The sequence below is a fragment of the Stegostoma tigrinum genome, chromosome 8, assembly GCF_030684315.1.
Source record: "Stegostoma tigrinum isolate sSteTig4 chromosome 8, sSteTig4.hap1, whole genome shotgun sequence".
Taxonomy (NCBI): Eukaryota; Metazoa; Chordata; class Chondrichthyes; order Orectolobiformes; family Stegostomatidae; genus Stegostoma; species Stegostoma tigrinum.
In genome coordinates, this window is record NC_081361.1 from 17459830 (window position 1) to 17477415 (window position 17586).

Consider the following 17586-nt stretch of genomic DNA (forward strand, 5'->3'; position numbering starts at 1 on the left):
AATTCTTGAAAGATACAATAAAATGCGTGGAACCTTCAGATGATTGTTGATCTGGCGCATGTGGACAAGTCGTTATAGTCACGTGTAGTTATCTCTGGAGTCTTCATACATGAACCTACTCAGGAAACACAGTTACCAAGAAGTTTTCCAGTCTCTTTCAAGAGGACAATCACATTTCACACTGGATTTACAAATAAATTGCTTCATAAAGACAGAATGATGAGCTAAGCAGACAATTCCTCAGCAGACACTTTCCAACTGAAAATAAAACAATATACGCTCAGTTCACACTAAACAACTGCACCTCCCAGTCGCGAACCGTTTCAACTTCCCTTCTCATTCCTTAGACGACATGTCCATCCTGGGCCTCCTGCAGTGCCACAATGCCACCCGAAGGTTGCAGGAACAACACCTCATGTTCTGCTTGGGAACCCTACAGTCCAATGGTATCAACGTGGACCTCACAAGCTTCAAAATCTCCCCGCCCCCTATGGTATCCCAAAACCAGCCCAGCTTGTCCTCACCTCCCTAACCTGTCCTTCCTCCCACCTATCCCCTCCTCCCACCTCAAGCCCCACCCCCTCTCCTACCCACTAGCCTCACCCCACCTCCTTGACCTGTCTGTCCTCCCTGGACTGACCTGTCCCCTCCCTAACGCCCCACCTACACTCACCTTTACTGGCCCCACCCCTACCTCTTTGACCCGTCTGTTTCCTCTCCACCTATCTCCTCCTTTATCCATCTTCTTTCCGCCTCCCCCTCTCTCCCTATTTATTTTAGAATCCCCTTCCCCTCCTCCATTTGTGGAGGGGGGTCTTGGCACAAAAGTCAGCTTTCCTGCTCCTCTGATGCTGCTTGGCCTGCTGTGTTCATCCAGTTCTACACCTTGTTATCGCAATCACAATTGCCTGCAACACACTGCTTATTCAGAACAGCCAACAATCCAAAGTCAGGTTACCCCAGCAAACAAGTCAGCAATTAGCTGAGATTTTGATTTCTCAGAAGCACCTTTATTAAAATAATATATCCTCCTGCCGATCTTTCAAAAGAATATACAGGTATGCCTGAAGAACTTGAAATACATCTATTTTTCCACATTCCTTCAAATCACAAGTCCTCATAAACTTTAATAATGTTTCCCTTGCCTTGAAGATGGTATCAAAGATAGTCAGAAGTCTTAACAGCTAGTCAAGGCTACTGGAATGTTGTGCAAAATATTGCAAAAAAAAATCCCACCCATAAATTTCCATATACCTACTGCAAAGTCAATCCTGGCATTTGAGGAGTAAAAGACAGCAAGAAATTTAATTTTGAAAATCCTATATCCAGATCATATCAAAAATATCATCACCAAGAAATCCCTGAAAAGGAGGCATGATTCTCCTCATTAACCTTCATGATGAGTTTAGCACATTGTTGGTTTCATTTCAGAATGGAGTCATTCATTTTGACATTAAATTTCGCTAGCATTAATATGAAGTTTCATTGAGAGAAAATATTGAGACATCAATCAGGAAAGTTTCATGAAAAAATGTGGAGAGAGGGAATCAGCAAATCACTGAAGGATAAACACTGCATGACCTCATTGTTTTTAATCACCTAAATTAGTAAGACTTATCAAGGCGTGCATGCCCAAAGGAATGAAAGGTAGTTAAAAAGTCTATCTAGTTTAAAATGATATGGGATTTAGAATTACACCAAAGTGATGTTGAATTGACTTTATTTTTTCTTCTTGTCATTGATTTTATCTCCAACTCAACATCAAACATGATGTCACAGCACAGCAGGTCACAAAGGTCAAAAGAATGAGCAATGGAAGAAATTCAACAGCCTTTAATCATTTACGCTTTCATGAAGCTGAGTAAGCCAGCACTACTTCCAAAGTGGACTCCAGGTAATCTCTGAGAGACCCACTTACATTTCCTGCTTTATGACAAATAGGAATACTGGGGAATATTCTTCTAAGGATTCATTATACACCACTGCGAATTTTGCAGTTACTAAGATGTAGCTTACTAATTAAATGCATGGCCCTAAATTTGGAGCACCGCACAAAAGCAGCACAGGCTGCACTAAATACTATTATATAATTATGAAATACAGACATTTCAAGGAATAAGCTGCTTATTCAAGAATTAAGTCGGTTAACGCGAGAAACAAATTAAACTCAGAATATTTGCAGAATACAATTGCATAATCTAGTGAAACAAATGCATGTCTGACTAAATATTCAGCAGTAATATTAGAATGTGGCGCACCTTAATGAAAAAATGTATTACACGAGTACAAGCTTTTCTTCTTGTATATATATAAATTAAACATCATTTTTTGTAATTAACTACAGACAAGTCAATGACAATCTTCTCCCACAAAAGAATGTGTGACCATGGTCAAGTGTGACAATGTTTAATCAGATTACCTGATCATCTCCTCTTGATAAAGGCTGCTGACTACAGGGCCACCAAACCGTAATTTCTGATCAGATTCCTTCACCGAATCCTGAAACATAATCAGATGGATTAGAACAAACTCAATAACTATAAATTTATCAGCAAATTTACAGAAAAATCGACATTTCCATTTACTGTCATGTTCCAGTTTCTTTCAACTAACATTCTTGTGAAGCTCACACTATTTGTTTTTTTTTTGAAATAACAATAATACATTTATTGCAAACCTATCAACTTCTTCATTTGGCAAATTGCAAAAATCTTCAAGCTACACTAAACTAACACTTCACAAAGAAAAAAATGCTTATTAAGAAAGGAGATATCCATTTTCTCAAAGATGTTCAAATTATTATATGGAAATATTAGTTGATAAGTCATTTTTAGTTGAATTTTGAACAACTGAAAAGTCATTCATTTATCAAAGAGGATTCAGTTTTCATTTAACAACAACGACATTGCAAATACAAAGCTGGTAAGTAACATACAAAAAAATTACAGGATATTTAAGCCTTACAATGAGAATCAAACCGTTTCAAATGAGCGATAAAATTAAATTTCTTTTCCTACACCTTTGCTCCACCTACAGTTACAAAATTGCAGCCTCTCTGATGAATCAACAATGTCTTATGTAAGAATTACAGCGTAAATGTGAAATGTAAAACCAAACCGGGGCATGTAAATATTTCTCAGGTGAAAGACTGCCTTTATTATTCCCTGAAATTAATGTTTCAGCTATCTGTCTGAAGATGCCCTTTCACAATACTGCTGTGCTAATACATAGAACCAGTACGTTTACAGCACTTGATGCACCTTTCTCACTGCCTGTGCTTCAACTCCCTAGTCTTGTTCATTTCATCACATATGTTGCTGCTGAGCTTTTCTTCATAAAGAAGAGTACCACTTGACCATTACTAGATCCAGCAGAACAACTAAAATGGGTTGAAAGGAAAAACTTCAATACCTACAGTTTGCAATATGATGAGAAAATGGGACGAACAGACAAAAGTACAGAAGAAAAAGGAGCAATGGTAGAAAAAACAGCAAGGAAATTTAGTAGAGGGAAAAGGAGGAAATAAACTGGATACACAGTCAAGCAGACTACAACATTAAGCAACCAAAAACACAGGGATAAATAGAGGAACAGTCTGCATCTCTGTGAATCATTTGGAAAGTTCCCTAATAAAACCAGTTTAGCCTGCATTTATTTGTTTATCAAACTTTAGAATATCACACTGCCCACTGGCTGCTGACGTGGAATAATGTTCTAGAAATTCTTTCTAGTGTCTCGGAAACACATTAGAAAACAGAATAGTTTATTTTTGAAGAAAGTTTATATTTAGTCAGAGACAAAAAACAGGTTTAGTCATTTTGAAAGAGGCAGGTATGGATCAGCTGTAGTGGTTTGAAATGGAAAAACATTATCAAGTATTTTTGGCACATAACCAATGATACATGCAATTCAAGGAAAGAACCAAGACAGATGATCAGAAGCTTACAAAGAAGTAGATTTTAAGAAGTGATTGAAATCAAGTCATCCCAGTGTATTTAGGGAATTCTGGAACCTATGGCACATTCATTCCCCCTGAAGAATGCATGAAACCACAACTAGTAGAAATTGGAAATACGAGATTGCCTTAAAATAACGTTTTCTATTTGAAATTTTTGAATGTAGAACTGTGCCGATCGCCCATACTATGGAAAAAACAAACATCTGAAAAAGCAAACTGACAATGTCTCACGTATTAGAAAGAAAAAGACACTTTCAAAAGAATATTCTCATGAAAGTAAAATTCAAATACAGTGAAATAAACCAACCTACCTCTAAAACGAAGGCAATCAGATTGCAGAGCTCTAGTGACTGTCCAGATGTACAGCAGTAAAAACGACATAATGCAGTAACAGGTAACTACTATTCGCCTGTCAGAATCAGTTTGCATGGCTATGTTTTCAATAAGAACAAAAGGAATCAATTATTCTCTATGGTTAACTTTTATACATCAGCTGCATTCTTTTTTCCTGGTCCTACACTGTCATGTGCTCTGTAGGATGGAGTGAAATTTCTAGGTTTACAAAGTTTCATCAGGAGGTCACAGTTATACAGTCCAACAAGTCGGCAACATCTAACAATGGACATGCTGACAGTTCTGCATGATTTGTATGCATTTCCCACTGAACACCAGGCTTAAAAAGTATGATGAAATAAAGCTGGCAAATACACATGTAGATCCCACTTTCTTCATCTGGAAATGCAGAGTACAAAAAGAACAGATAATTCTGCCAAGCCCTTCAGTGAAAACATTCAAAGTGGAAGCAGGAGTAGAAGTTCAGGCTGGCAAGAAATCGAAATCTTGAAGTGATCAGAAGCTTACAAAGAAGCAGATTTTAAAAAAAAGCAATTAAGAATCTAGTCACCTGGAGGGTTTTATTGAGGACATTTGGAGTGTTGAGGCCCACTCAATGTATGGGCCCGCAAACAGTGGAATCTCAAAATGCAAGGTTGCTCTAAATGTTTTCGACTTCCATTTGTCAGTTAGTTATCCTCTTATTCAAAGTTTGGTTGAGGAGTAAAGGGAATAGTGCCAAAGAAACATTTCATTAAAACACAGAAAATTAGCAACTCAGTGAAAGAATAATGATGTTCTGGTATGATTTTGGTTTGTTCCATTGTACAAGCAAACTTTCACAGCCACTTGAGTTTTATGGATTGTTAAGTTTTAAAATACCTTCCCAAAATGTCAATCTCCATTAACTTTTTAATTGTATTCTTAGCCACAATAATCAGAAACAGAGGTGACTATCCATTTTATAACTGCCACTTGTGGGACTTTGATGGGAATAAAATGGCTGTCACAATCAATATGATAAGTCACTATTCAAACTTGCTTAAATCTTGGTGGTGGAGTAGGTGGTAAATTCATTCAAGTACAAAGCACAGCTAAGTATTGTCATTTTCTGAGGCTCCTTACCTCACAACAAAACATGAGGGAATATTAATTGCTATCACTAAAGAAAGATTGAAAGCAAATCCAAAACTAGAGGTGAGAAATACAAGACTGACACCGATAAATTGAAATAGGAACAGAGGAGAAATGTCTTGTGTCACAAAATGATACGAATGCAGAACAAAAACAGACATTGTTAGAGAAACTTAGCAAGTCTGGCATCAACAGTGGTGAGAAAGCAGTTAACTGGATGTGAGTTTGCTCGCTGAGCTGGAAGGTTCGTTTTCAGACGTTTCGTCACTTTTTTTTATTTGAAAAAATATACTTTATTCATCAGATGTACAAAAAATAAAATATATTTATACACCTACCCAGTCACACAAGCCGCTCCGGGTTACCCAGGGGGTACGTACACCAACTAAAGGAAAAAAAAAGAAAAAAAAAACAAAGCAAAGAAAATACCCTGGCAGTCGTCTCCCCGCACAGTCCCCGTTGGCCCCCTGACCAGTTGGGGAAGGCGCCAGCTGGGCCCAGTTACCAGATAGGGCCCTTTTTTCTATTCTGGACGAGGGGTTTCATATGGTGGTTTTTTCCCACCGCGCCTTGGCGGCAGCTGCCCCAGGCTTCAGCGTGTCCCTCAGCACGTAGTCCTGGACCTTGGAGTGCGCCAGTCTGCAACACTCGGTCGGGGTCAGTTCATTCAGCTGGCAGACCAGCAAGTTGCGGGCAGACCAAAGAGGGTCGTTCACCGCACTGATGGTCCTCCACGCGCAGTTGATGTTGGTCTCCATGTGCGTCCCGGGAAACAGCCCGTAGAGCACGGAGTCCCGCGGCACGGAGCTGCTTGGGACGAACCTCGACAAGTACCACTGCACCCCCCTCCAGACCTCCTGTGCATAAGCACACTCCACAAGGAGGTGATCGACAGTCTCGTCCCCCCCGCATCCGCCTCGAGGGCAGCGTGCAGCGGCGCAGAGATTCCGGGCATGCATGAAGGATCTCACTGGCAGTGCCCCTCTCACCGCCAGCCAAGCAATGTCCTTGTGCTTGTTTGAAAGTTCTGGCGATGAGGCATTCTGCCAAACGACTTTGGCAGTCTGCATGGGGAACCACACAAGAGGATCCACCCTCTCCTTTTCCCGAAGGGTCTCGAGGATACTACGTGCTGACCACTGCCTGACGGCCTTGTGGTCAAAGGTGTTTCCCTTCAAAAATTTCTCCACGAAGGACAAGTGGTACGGGACGGTCCAGGTACTTGGAGCGTTCCGCGGCAATGAGGCCAGGCCCATCCTTCGCAACACCGGGGACAGGTAGAACCTCAGTAAGTAGTGACACTTGGTGTTTGCGTACTGAGGATCTAAGCACAGCTTGATGCAGCCGCACACAAAGGTAGCCGTCAGGGCAAGGGTGGCGTTCGGTACGCCCTTTCCCCCATTTTCCAGGTCTTTGTACATGGTGTCCCTGCAGACCTGGTCCATCCTCGACCCCCAAATGAAGTGGAAGATGGCCCGGGTGACCGCAGCGGCACAGGTCCAGGGAATAGGCCAGGCGTGTGCCACATACAACACTACCGAAAGCCCCTTGCACCTGACAACCAGGTTCTTACCCGCGATGGAGGGGGACCGGAGCGTCCACCTGCCCAGCTTCTGCTTCAGTTTGGTGATATGCTCCTCCCAAGTCTCAGTGCACACCCCAGCTCCACCGAACCAAACACCCAGCACCTTCAGGTAGTCTGTCCTGACGGTGAAGGGGATGAAGGAGCGGTTGTCCCAGTTACCGAAGAACATGACCTCGCTCTTACCCCTATTGACTTTGGCACCCGAGGCCAGTGCAAACTGGCCGCAGATGTCCAACAGCCTATTCACCGACCGACGATCGGTGCAGAAGATGGCGACATCGTCCATGTACAGGGAGGTCTAGACCTCAAGGCCTCCGCTGCGTGGGATAGTCATGCCCTTCAGGCTCACATCTTTCCTGATGGATGCGGCAAAGGGCTCCGCACAGCACACGAACAAGGCAGGAGAGAGCGGGCAGCCCTGCCTGACTCCAGATCTGACGGTAAAACGGTCCGATTCCCACCCGTTGATCGAGACTGCCCTAACGATGTTGGTGCAGAGCAGCCAGATCCAATTGCGGATGCCCTCCCCGAACCCCAATTTGGAGAGGACGACCCTCATGTAAGCATTAAGGACCCTGTCAAAGGCCTTCTCCTAGTCCAGGCTGTCGAGGCAGGTGTCCACCCGCCTGTCCTGCACGTAGGCAATCGTATCCCTGATGAGCGCGAGGCTCTCAGCGATCTTCCAGCCCGGCACAGCACAGGTTTGGAAAGGGCGAATCACCGACTCCAGGACAGACCTGACCCAGTTGGCCATGACCTTGGCCAGGATTTTGTAGTCCACGTTCAATGGTGAAATGGGACGCCAATTCTTAATTTCTTCCCTCTCCCCCTTCCTCTTGTAAATGAGGGTGATGATGCCCTTCCTCATGGACTTGCACATTTCCCCTGCCCAAAGCGCACTATCGTACACCTCCAGCAGGTCCTGGCCGACCAGATCCCACCGAGCGGAATACAGCTCGACTGGTAAGCCATCGCTCCCGGGAGTCTTATTCCTCTCCAAGGACTTGAGGGCTCTGGTCAGCTCATCCAGGGATATCGGCCGGTCCAGCCACTCCCTCGTGCCGTCGTCTAAGACCTCCGTGATAGACGACAGGAGCGACTTGGAGGCCATGCTGTCCGTGGGCTTCAAAGAGGGGTTTCACGGTTCTCCAAACAGCATACTCCCTCTTAAGCTCCTCGATGTTCTCTGGGATCAACAGAGTCGTCTTGAGCTTCCACGTCCCCTTGCCTGCCTGATGATCGTCCTGTAAGTGACAATCGGCCAGCAGGAGGCAGTGGTCAGAGAAGAACACCGGCTCGACGCCGGTGGACCTGACCGAGAACGTCCGTGACACAAACAGGAAGTCTATCCTTGAGCGGACCGACCCGTCTGGCCGTGACCAGGTGTATCTCCGCTGCGCTCCGTCTGCAGGGGTGCTGAAGACGTCGAAGAGCTTGGCGACATTCACTGTGCCCATCAGGAATCTGGACGTGACGTCCAGTTGACTCCCCCCACCCGCTGTCCCCATGCCGGATCTTCCATCTGCATCGATGATGCAGTTGAAGTCTCCGCCTAGGTTGACCGGCCTGGACGTCGCCAGCAGGGTTGGAAGCCGCTGCAGGACGGCCAACCGCTCACTCCGTACCGCTGGGGCGTACACATTGATCAGCCTCAGGGGAGCGTTCCTGTAGGTAACATCAGCCACTAGGAGGTGCCCACCCACCACCTCCTGAACTTGAGAGGCGGTGAAGTTGCGCCCCCGCAGCAGATTAGCCAGGCCCAAGGAGCGACAGTCGTTACCCCACGACCAGATCAAAGGCCCACAGGTCCAGGCACCGGACCATTTCCCATACCTGCTGAGGTGCGGTATCCCGCACTCCTGCGGAAACAGGAGGTCCGCCTTAACGGTGGTCAGGTAGGCCAACGTGGACACACATCTTGCGGTGGACTTGACGCTGCGCACATTAATGCTCGCAACTCGTGCCCCCATTGTGGGCAGTGACCGCAGTACCCTCCCCAAGTCCAAGGTCCAGCCCCTCCATCTGTCCCTTCATGCCCATTGCCCGGGCTAACTGCAGGACGCTCTCCGGGCTCAGGAAACCGTCCGTGCTGCCTTCCGGGTGGCATTCCCCCGTCGGGGGTACTGAGGCAGGAGAGTCCGGCCCTGGGTCAGGCTGGGGACACGCTGTTTCCTCCTTCCTGCCTGAAAGTTCCGGGGGGGCCCTCCAGGGCCCCAGCGGCGCATGGCCGGGTGTCGGAGGGAGCCTCAGGACGCCTCCCATCACCTGGGAACAGGGTGCTGCTTTCCTTCTCCCTTGAGATCTTTAGCTTCTGCTCTGGGCGGGCCTCCTCCGAATCTCCCTTGTCAGAGGAGCTCTAAAAGCCTCCCTGTAGCTGCCTCTTCCCAGCTGATGGATGCGGTGCCTGGGCCCACCGGCGCACCTTCCTCCCTCGCTTTCCGGACCATCGTCCACTCCCCTGGGTCACCTGTCGCCTCCTCCATCGACTCCGGGTTGTCAGGGTGGAGGTGGGGGGGGGGGGGGGGGCGTGGAGCCTGCAGGGGCACTTTGCTGGCCTCGGGTCCGTCTTGCGGGGCTGAGCCCTCCCGCACGACATGGCCCTCCTGCACATTAGGGAGGTCCTTGCAGGGCCCTGGTGCCTTCCTCTCTTCCGGGGGCGGGGGGGGCTTGCCCCGCATTGCCCCTGCTGGCAACCTGGGCGTAAGTGGTCCCCCGCCGCGGATATGCCCTATAGAGGTGGCCCGCTTCCCCGCAAAAGGTTGCAGCTTTTTTCTTGTGGGCAATCCTTTGCAAGGTGTCCCTCCTCCCTGCAGTTCCTGCAGATGGTGGCTTTGCAGTCGGCCACCATGTGACCTGACCTACCACAGGCATGGCAGACGTTAGGTTGCCCTGCATAGCCCTTACTCCCGCCGATCGCGAAGCTGGACGGTGGGTGTACGATGTTCCCGTCCGCAGCGTCACCTTAACCTGCCTCTTACTGGTCCAGATCCCGAAGGGGTCCTTGATGTTGATTAGGTCCCCTTCCACCTTCACGTGCCTTCCAAGGAAGGTCAGGACATCAACTGCTGGCACATGCGGGTTGTACATGTGTTCAGTCACCATACGGCTCCTCTGCACCGGCATCACAAACAGCAGGACAGCGGTCAATACAGAGAGGGGGCCCTCACCTCCTTTCTCCTTGAAAACCTCCAGGAAGCGCTCGCAAAGCTTGGCACTCCTGAAGGTTACATCATAGAAGCCTCCTCCAGGGAAATCCTGCAGGCAGTAAATGTCTGCAGCAGCGAACCCACAACAGTCCAACGGGACTCTCTTAATGAAGAAGGTGCGGTCCACAGGTGCACCTTCATCCACCTTCATCACGGAAATGCGGATGGTGTTCCGGACCCCCTGACCTGGGGTACGAGCATTCGCCGCAGCCATCGTTGCATGTTGGCTGCTCCCCTGAACCAGTGTTAGGCCAAAGCCAGCATTAAGATCCACCGGTTGCAAGGGTGCACAGCCAACCCGACGTCTTCCTTCCACCTCCAACACAGTCGCGCTCTCCTCTTCTCGGTCCACAAAAGAGTGGGTCTTTATTTTGTTCCGGATGTAAGCTGGTTCACTGAGCGGGAAGGTCCGTTCCCAGACGTTTCGTCACTTTTTTTTATTTGAAAAAATATTCTATGAATAAAGTATGTACAAAAAATAAAACATTTATACACCTACCCAGTCATGCAAGCCACTCCGGGTTACCCGGGGGTACGTACACCAACTAAAGGAAAAAAACGAAACAGAGAAAAAAAAACAAAGCAAAGAAACCGCCCCGGCAGCCGTCACCCCGCACAGTCCCAGTTGGCCCCCTGACCAGTTGGGGAAGGCGCCAGCTGGGCCCAGTTACCAGATAGGATTCTTTTCCCTTTTCTGGATGAGGGGGCTCATACAGTGGTCTTTCCCCACTGCGCCTTGGCGGTGGCTGCCCCAAGCTTTAGTGCGTCTCTCAGCACGTAGCCCTGGACCTTGGAGTGCGCCAGTCTACAACACTCGGTCGGGGTCAGTTCTTTCAGCTGGCAGACCAGCAAGTTGCGGGCAGACCAAAGAGCGTCTTTCACCGCATTGATGGTCCTCCAGGCTCAGTTGATGTTGGTCTCGGTGTGCGTCCCCGGAAACAGCCCGTAGAGCACGGAGTCCCGCGTCACGGAGCTGCTCGGGAGGAACCTCGACAAATACCACTGCATCCCCCTCCAGACCTCCTGCGCATAGGTACACTCCACAAGGAGGTGATCGACAGTCTCGTCCCAACCGCAGCCACCTCGAGGGCAGCGTGCAGTGGTGCAGAGATTTCGGGCATGCATAAAGGATCTCACTGGCAGAGCCCCTCTCACCGCCAGCCAAGCAATGTCCTTGTGCTTGTTTGAAAGTTCTGGCGATGAGGCATTCTGCCAAACGACTTTGGCAGTCTGCGTGGGGAACCACACGACGGGATCCACCCTCTCCTTTTCCCAAAGAGTCTCGAGGATACTACGTGCTGACCACTGCCTGACGGCCTTGTGGTCAAAGGTGTTTCCTTTCAAAAATTTCTCCACGAAGGACAAGTGGTACGGAACGGTCCAACTACTCAGAGCGTTCCGCGGCAAGGAGGCCAGGCCCATCCTTCGCAACACCGGGGACAGGTAGAACCTCAGTAAGTAGTGACACTTGGTGTTTGCATACTGAGGATCTACGCACAGCTTGATGCAGCCGCACACAAAGGTAGCCGTCAGGGCGAGGGTGGCGTTCGGTACGCCCTTTCCCCCATTTCCCAGGTCTGTGTACATGGTGTCTCTGTGGGCCCGGTCCATCCTCGACCCCCAAATGAAGTGGGAGATGGCCCGGGTGACCGCAGCGGTGCAGGTCCAGGTAATAGGCCAGGCCTGCGCCACATACAACAGTACCGAAAGCCCCTCGCACCTGACAACCAGGTTCTTACCCGCGATGGAGGGGAAACGGAGCGTCCACCTGCCCAGCTTCTGCTTCAATTTGGCGATACGCTCCTCCCAAGTCTTAGTGCATGCCCCAGCTCCACCAAACCAAACACCCAGCACCTTCAGGTAGTCTGTCCTGACGGTGAAGGGGATGAAGGAGCGGTCGTCCCAGTTCCCGAAGAACATGACCTCGCTCTTACCCCTATTGACTTTGGCACCCGAGGCCAGTTCAAACTGGCCGCAGATGCCCAACAGCTTACTCACCGACCGACGATCGGTGCAGAAGACGGCGACATCGTCCATGTACAGGGAGGTCTTGACCTGAAGGCCTCTGCTGCCTGGGATAGTCACGCCCTTCAGGCTCACGTCCTTCCTGATGGAGGCGGCGAAGGGCTCCACACAGCACACGAACAAGGCAGGAGAGAGTGGGCAGCCCTGCCTGACTCCAGATCTAACAGGAAAACTGTCTGATTCCCACCCGTTGATCGAGACTGCGCTAACGATGTTGGCGTAGAGCAGCCGGATCCAATTGCGGATGCACTCCCCGAACCCCAATTTGGAGCGGACGTCCCTCATGTAAGCATGACAGACCCTGTCGAAGGCCTTCTCCTGGTCCAGGCTGACGAGGCAGGTGTCCACCCGCCTGTCCTGTACGTAGGCGATCGCATCCCTGATGAGCGCGAGGCTCTCAGCGATCTTCCTGCCCGGCACAGCACAGGTTTGGTCAAGGTGAATCACTGACTCCAGGACAGACCTGACCCGGTTGGCTATGACCTTGGCCAGGATTTTGTAGTCCACGTTCAAAAGTGAAATGGGACGCCAATTCTTAATTTCTTCCCTCTCCCCCTTCCTCTTGTAAATAAGGGTGATGATGCCCTTCCTCATGGACTTGCACATTTCCCCTGTCCGAAGCGCACTATCGTACACCTCCAGCAGGTCCTGGCCGACTAGGCCCCACAGAGCAGAATACAGCTCGACCGGTAAGCCGTCGCTTCCGGGAGTCCTATTCCTCTGCAAGGACTTGAGGGTTCTGGCCAGCTTGTCCAGGGATATCGGCCGGTCCAGCCACTCCCTCGTGCCGTTGTCTAAGACCTCCGTGATAGACGACAGGAACGACTTGGAGGCCGTGCTGTCCGTGGGCTTCGTGTCGTACAGTCCGGCATAGAAGGATCTGCTGATCCTCAAAACGTCGGGCCGAGACGACGTCACCGAGCCGTCGTCCTCCTTCAGCCGGCTAATCACAGAGCTCTCTTTGTGCACCTTCTGAAAGAAGAAACGCGAGAACATCTCGTCCTGCTCCACGGAGCGGACCCTGAACCGGAAGATTATCCTGGAGGCCTCCGCGGCGAAGAGCGAGGCTTGCTGGCCCTCACCTCGCGGAGGTCCTCCGTGACATCGACCCCCATCAACTGCAGAAGGAGCAGGTTCTGCACCCTTTTCTGGAGTCGCGACAGCTTTCCCCGCCTCTCTCTGTCCTCAAGGGTGTTCAGAAGGCAAAAGAACATCTTGATGTTCTCCTTCACCGTCTCCCACCAGTCGCCTGGAGACTCAAAGAGGGGTTTCACGGTTCTCCAACCGGCGTACTCCCTCTTAAGCTCCTCGACGTTCTCTGGGGGCAACAGAGTCGTGTTGAGCTTCCACGTCCCCTTGCCGGCCGGCTGGTCGTCCTGCAAGTGACAGTCGGCCAGCAGGAGGCAGTGGTCAGACAAGAACACCGGCTCGACGCCGGTGGACCTGACCGAGAACGTCCGTGACACAAACAGGAAGTCTATCCTTGAGCGGATCGACCCGTCTGGCCGCGACCAGGTGTACCTCTGCTGCGCTCCGTCTGCAGGGGTGCTGAAGACGTTGAGCAGCTTGGCGTCCTTCACCATGCCCATCAGGAATCTGGACGTGACGTCCAGTTGACTCCCCCCACCCGCTGTCTCCACGCCGGATCTTCCATCTGCATCGATGATGCAGTTGAAGTCTCCGCCTAGGATGACCGGCCTGGACGTAGCCAGCAGGGGTGGAAGCCGCTGCAGGACGGCCAACCGCTCACTCCGTACCGCTGGGGCGTATACGTTGATCAGCCTCAGGGAAGCATTCCTGTAGGTGATGTCAGCCACTAGGAGGCGCCCCCCACCCCACCTCCTGAACTTGAGAGATGGTGAAGTCGCGCCCCCGCAGCAGATTAGCCAGGCCCAAGGAGCGACAGTCGTTACCCCACGACCAGATCAAAGGCCCACAGGTCCAGGCACCGGACCATTTCCCATACCTGCTGAGGTGCGGTATCCCGCACTCCTGCAGAAACAGGAGGTCCGCCTCGATGGTAGTCAGGTAGGCCAACGTGGACACACATCTTGCGGTGGACTTGACGCTGCGCACATTAATGCTCGCAACTCGTGCCCCCATTGTGGGCAGTGACCGCAGTACCCTCCCCAAGTCCAAGGTCCAGCCCCTCCATCTGTCCCTTCATGCCCATTGCCCGGGCTAACTGCTGCACGCTCTCCGGGCTCAGGAAACCGTCTGTGCTGCCTTCCGGGTGGCATCCCCCCCGTCAGGGGTGCGGAGGCAGGAGGGTCCGGCTCCGGGTCAGGCTGTGGACGCACTGTTTCCTCCTTCCCGCCTGGAAGTTCCGGGGGGCCCTCCAGTGCTCCAGCGGCACTTGACTGGGTGTCGGAGGGAGCCTCAGGACGCCTCCCGTCACCTGGAAGCGGGGTGCTGCTTTCCTTCCCCCTCGAGGCCTTTAACTTCTGCTTCGGGTGGGCCCTCTCCGAATCCTCCTCGTCAGAGAAGCTCTTATAGCCCCCCTGTAGCTGCCTCTTCCCGCCTGATGGTTGCGGTTCCTGGGCCCGTCGACGCACCTTCCTCCTCGCTTTCCAGACTGTTGTCCACTCCCCTGGGTTGCCTGTCGCCGCCTCCATTGGCTCCGGGTTGTCGGAGCCTGCAGGGGTGCTTTGCTGGCCTCGGGCCCATCCTGCAGGGCTGGGCCCTCCTGCACGGCCTGGCCCTCGTGCACATTAGTGGGGTCCTTGCTGGGCCCTGGTGCCTTCCTCTCCTCTGGGGGGGCTGGCCCCGCATTTCCCCTGCCGGCGACCTGGGCGTAGGTGGTACCCCGCCGCGGGCATGCCCTATAGAAATGGCCCGATTCCCCGCAAAGGTTGCAGCTTCTCTCTCGTGGGCAATCCTTTGCAAGGTGTCCCTCCTCCCTGCAGTTCCTGCAGATGGTGGCTTTGCAGTCGGCCACCATGTGACCTGACCTACCACAGGCATGGCAGATTTTAGGTTGCCCTGCATAGGTCAGGTAGCCCCTGCTCCCGCCGATCGCGAAGCTGGACGGTGGGTGTGCGACATCCCCGTCTGCGCCCATCCTCAGCATCACCTTGACCTGCCGCTTACTCGTCCTGATGCCAAAGGGGTCCACGATGTCAGTTAGGTCCCCTTCCACCTTCACATACCTTCCGAGGAAGGTCAGGACATCAACTGCTGGCACATGCGGGTTGTACATGTGCACAGTCACCATACGGCTCCTCTGTGCTGGCATCACAAACAGTGGGACAGCGGTCAATACAGAGAGGGGGCCCTCACCTCTTTTCTCCTCTAAAACCTCCAGGAAGCGCTCGCAAAGCTTGGCACTCCTGAAGGTCACGTCATAAAAACCTCCTCTGGGGAAATCCTGCAGGCAGTAAATGTCCGCAGCAGCGAACCCACAACAGTCCAACAGGACCCTCTTCACGAAGAAGGTGCGGTCCACAGGTGCACCTTCATCCACCTTCTTCATGGAAATGCGGATGGTGTTCCGGACCCCCTGACCTGGGGCACGAGCACTTGCCGCAGCCATCGTTGCAGGTTGGCTGCTCCCCTGAACCAGCATTAGGCCGAAGCCAGCATTAAGATCCACTGGTCGCAAGGGTGCACAGCCAACCCGACGTCCTCCTTTCACCTCCAAGATAGCACTCTCGTCCTCTCGGTCCACAAGAGAGTGGGTCTTTATTGTGTTCGAGATGTAAGCTAGTTCACTGAGTTTGCCGGTTTGTTCCCAGATGTTTTGTCACCATTCTAGGTAACATCAACAGTGAGCCTCCGACAAAGTGCTGGTGTTATGTCCCGCTTTCTATTTATCTGTTTAGGTTTCCTTGGGTTGGTGATGTCATTTCCTCTTCTTTTTCTCAGAGGATGGTAGACTGGCTCCAAATCAATGTGTTTGTTGATGGAGTTCCGGTTGGAATGCCATGCTTCTAGGAATTCTCATGTGTGTCTCTGTTTGGCTTGACCTAGGATGGATGTGTTGTCCCAGTCAAAATGGTGTCCTTCCTCATCTGTATGTAAGGATGCTAGTGATAGTGGACCCTATACAGACAACAAGCAAAACGAACATCATCTACAAAATACCTTGCAAGAACTGTGACAAACACTACATTGGACAAACAGGCAGAAAGCTAGCCACCAGGATACGTGAACATCAACTAGCCACAAAACGACATGACCCACTATCACTGGTATCCTTACATACAGATGAGGAAGGACATCACTTTGATTGGGACATCACATCCATCCTAGGACAAGCCAAACAGAGACACGCACGAGAATTCCTCGAAGCATGGCATTCCAACCGGAACTCCATCAACAAACACATTTTCTCAGAGGATAGTAGATTGATTCGGAGCCAAAGAACAGGAAATGACATTACCAACCCAAGGAAACCTAAACAGATAAACAGAAAGCAGGACATAACACCAGCGCTTTGTCGGAGGCTCACTGATGATACTACCTAGAATGGTGACGAAACGTCTAAAATCTAACCTTCCAGCTCAGCGAGCAAGCTCACATCCAGAACCTCAACCTGAGCTACAAATCTTCTCAAAACTCGAAAGCAGTTAACGCTTTGGGTCCAGTGTTTGAGGTTAATTGCATAGAATCATTTAGGGAGAAGCTATATGCGGACATGGGAAAGAAATGAATAGAAGGATATGTGAAGAGATTAGATGGAATAGGGTGGGAGAATCAGGCAAGAAGCCATAGGTTCTAGTACAGCTTCCTTTTTCAGGCCCACTGATTATTATGTAACTATTTTGAATTGTCTAATTATACAAAGCCCAACAATTCTGTTTGTTCTGGAATTTCAATTTATTTGCACATAATTTGTGTGCGCAATTTTATGACAACTAAATCTAATTTCAAATAAAGATGACTGAACATTGAGTTCATCAAACACACTGCACTGTATTAATTTTCATACTCTGTCATAAAAGAAATCATTTGAATATCTGAATATTTTAATTCATATCCGCTGACTTAAAGGGTGGTGAATGGCAGTCATTGGTCATTTGTAAGATTTAACCTTTGAAATTTGGTCAAATATTGGCAAGGAAATCTCTTTCTGATTTCCACCTACCATTCCTCTCAACAATACCTTAGCTGATAGAAAAATATTTTTCTGCATGAACACTAATTGGGGCAGGTATTGAGGGTTACAAGGATACAGAATGCACTCTGGGTGGAGCTCAGTATCACCACTACTCATTGAGTTAAACCACTCAACAGCTGGACTACATCCACAACAAATGATGAGAGAACAAACAAAAGGAAAAAACCTTACTTGGCTGCATCCTCACTAATGAACTTGTTGCAAATATGCCTATCCAAGACATTAC

The 17586-nt window shown here is 50.1% G+C and overlaps 1 protein-coding gene across 3 annotated transcripts in view; it reads right to left on the reverse strand.

Annotated features, from left to right (window-relative positions):
* LOC125456665 (acyl-CoA-binding domain-containing protein 6-like) overlaps nucleotides 1–17586 on the reverse strand; it is a 190556-nt gene that overhangs the window by 140014 nt on the left and 32956 nt on the right. For all 3 annotated transcript variants that reach the window (XM_048540016.2, XM_048540018.2, XM_048540017.2), the window contains exon 4: nucleotides 2420–2499. In XM_048540016.2, the coding sequence (XP_048395973.1) occupies nucleotides 2420–2499 (80 nt within the window). The remainder of the gene's footprint in view (nucleotides 1–2419; nucleotides 2500–17586) is intronic.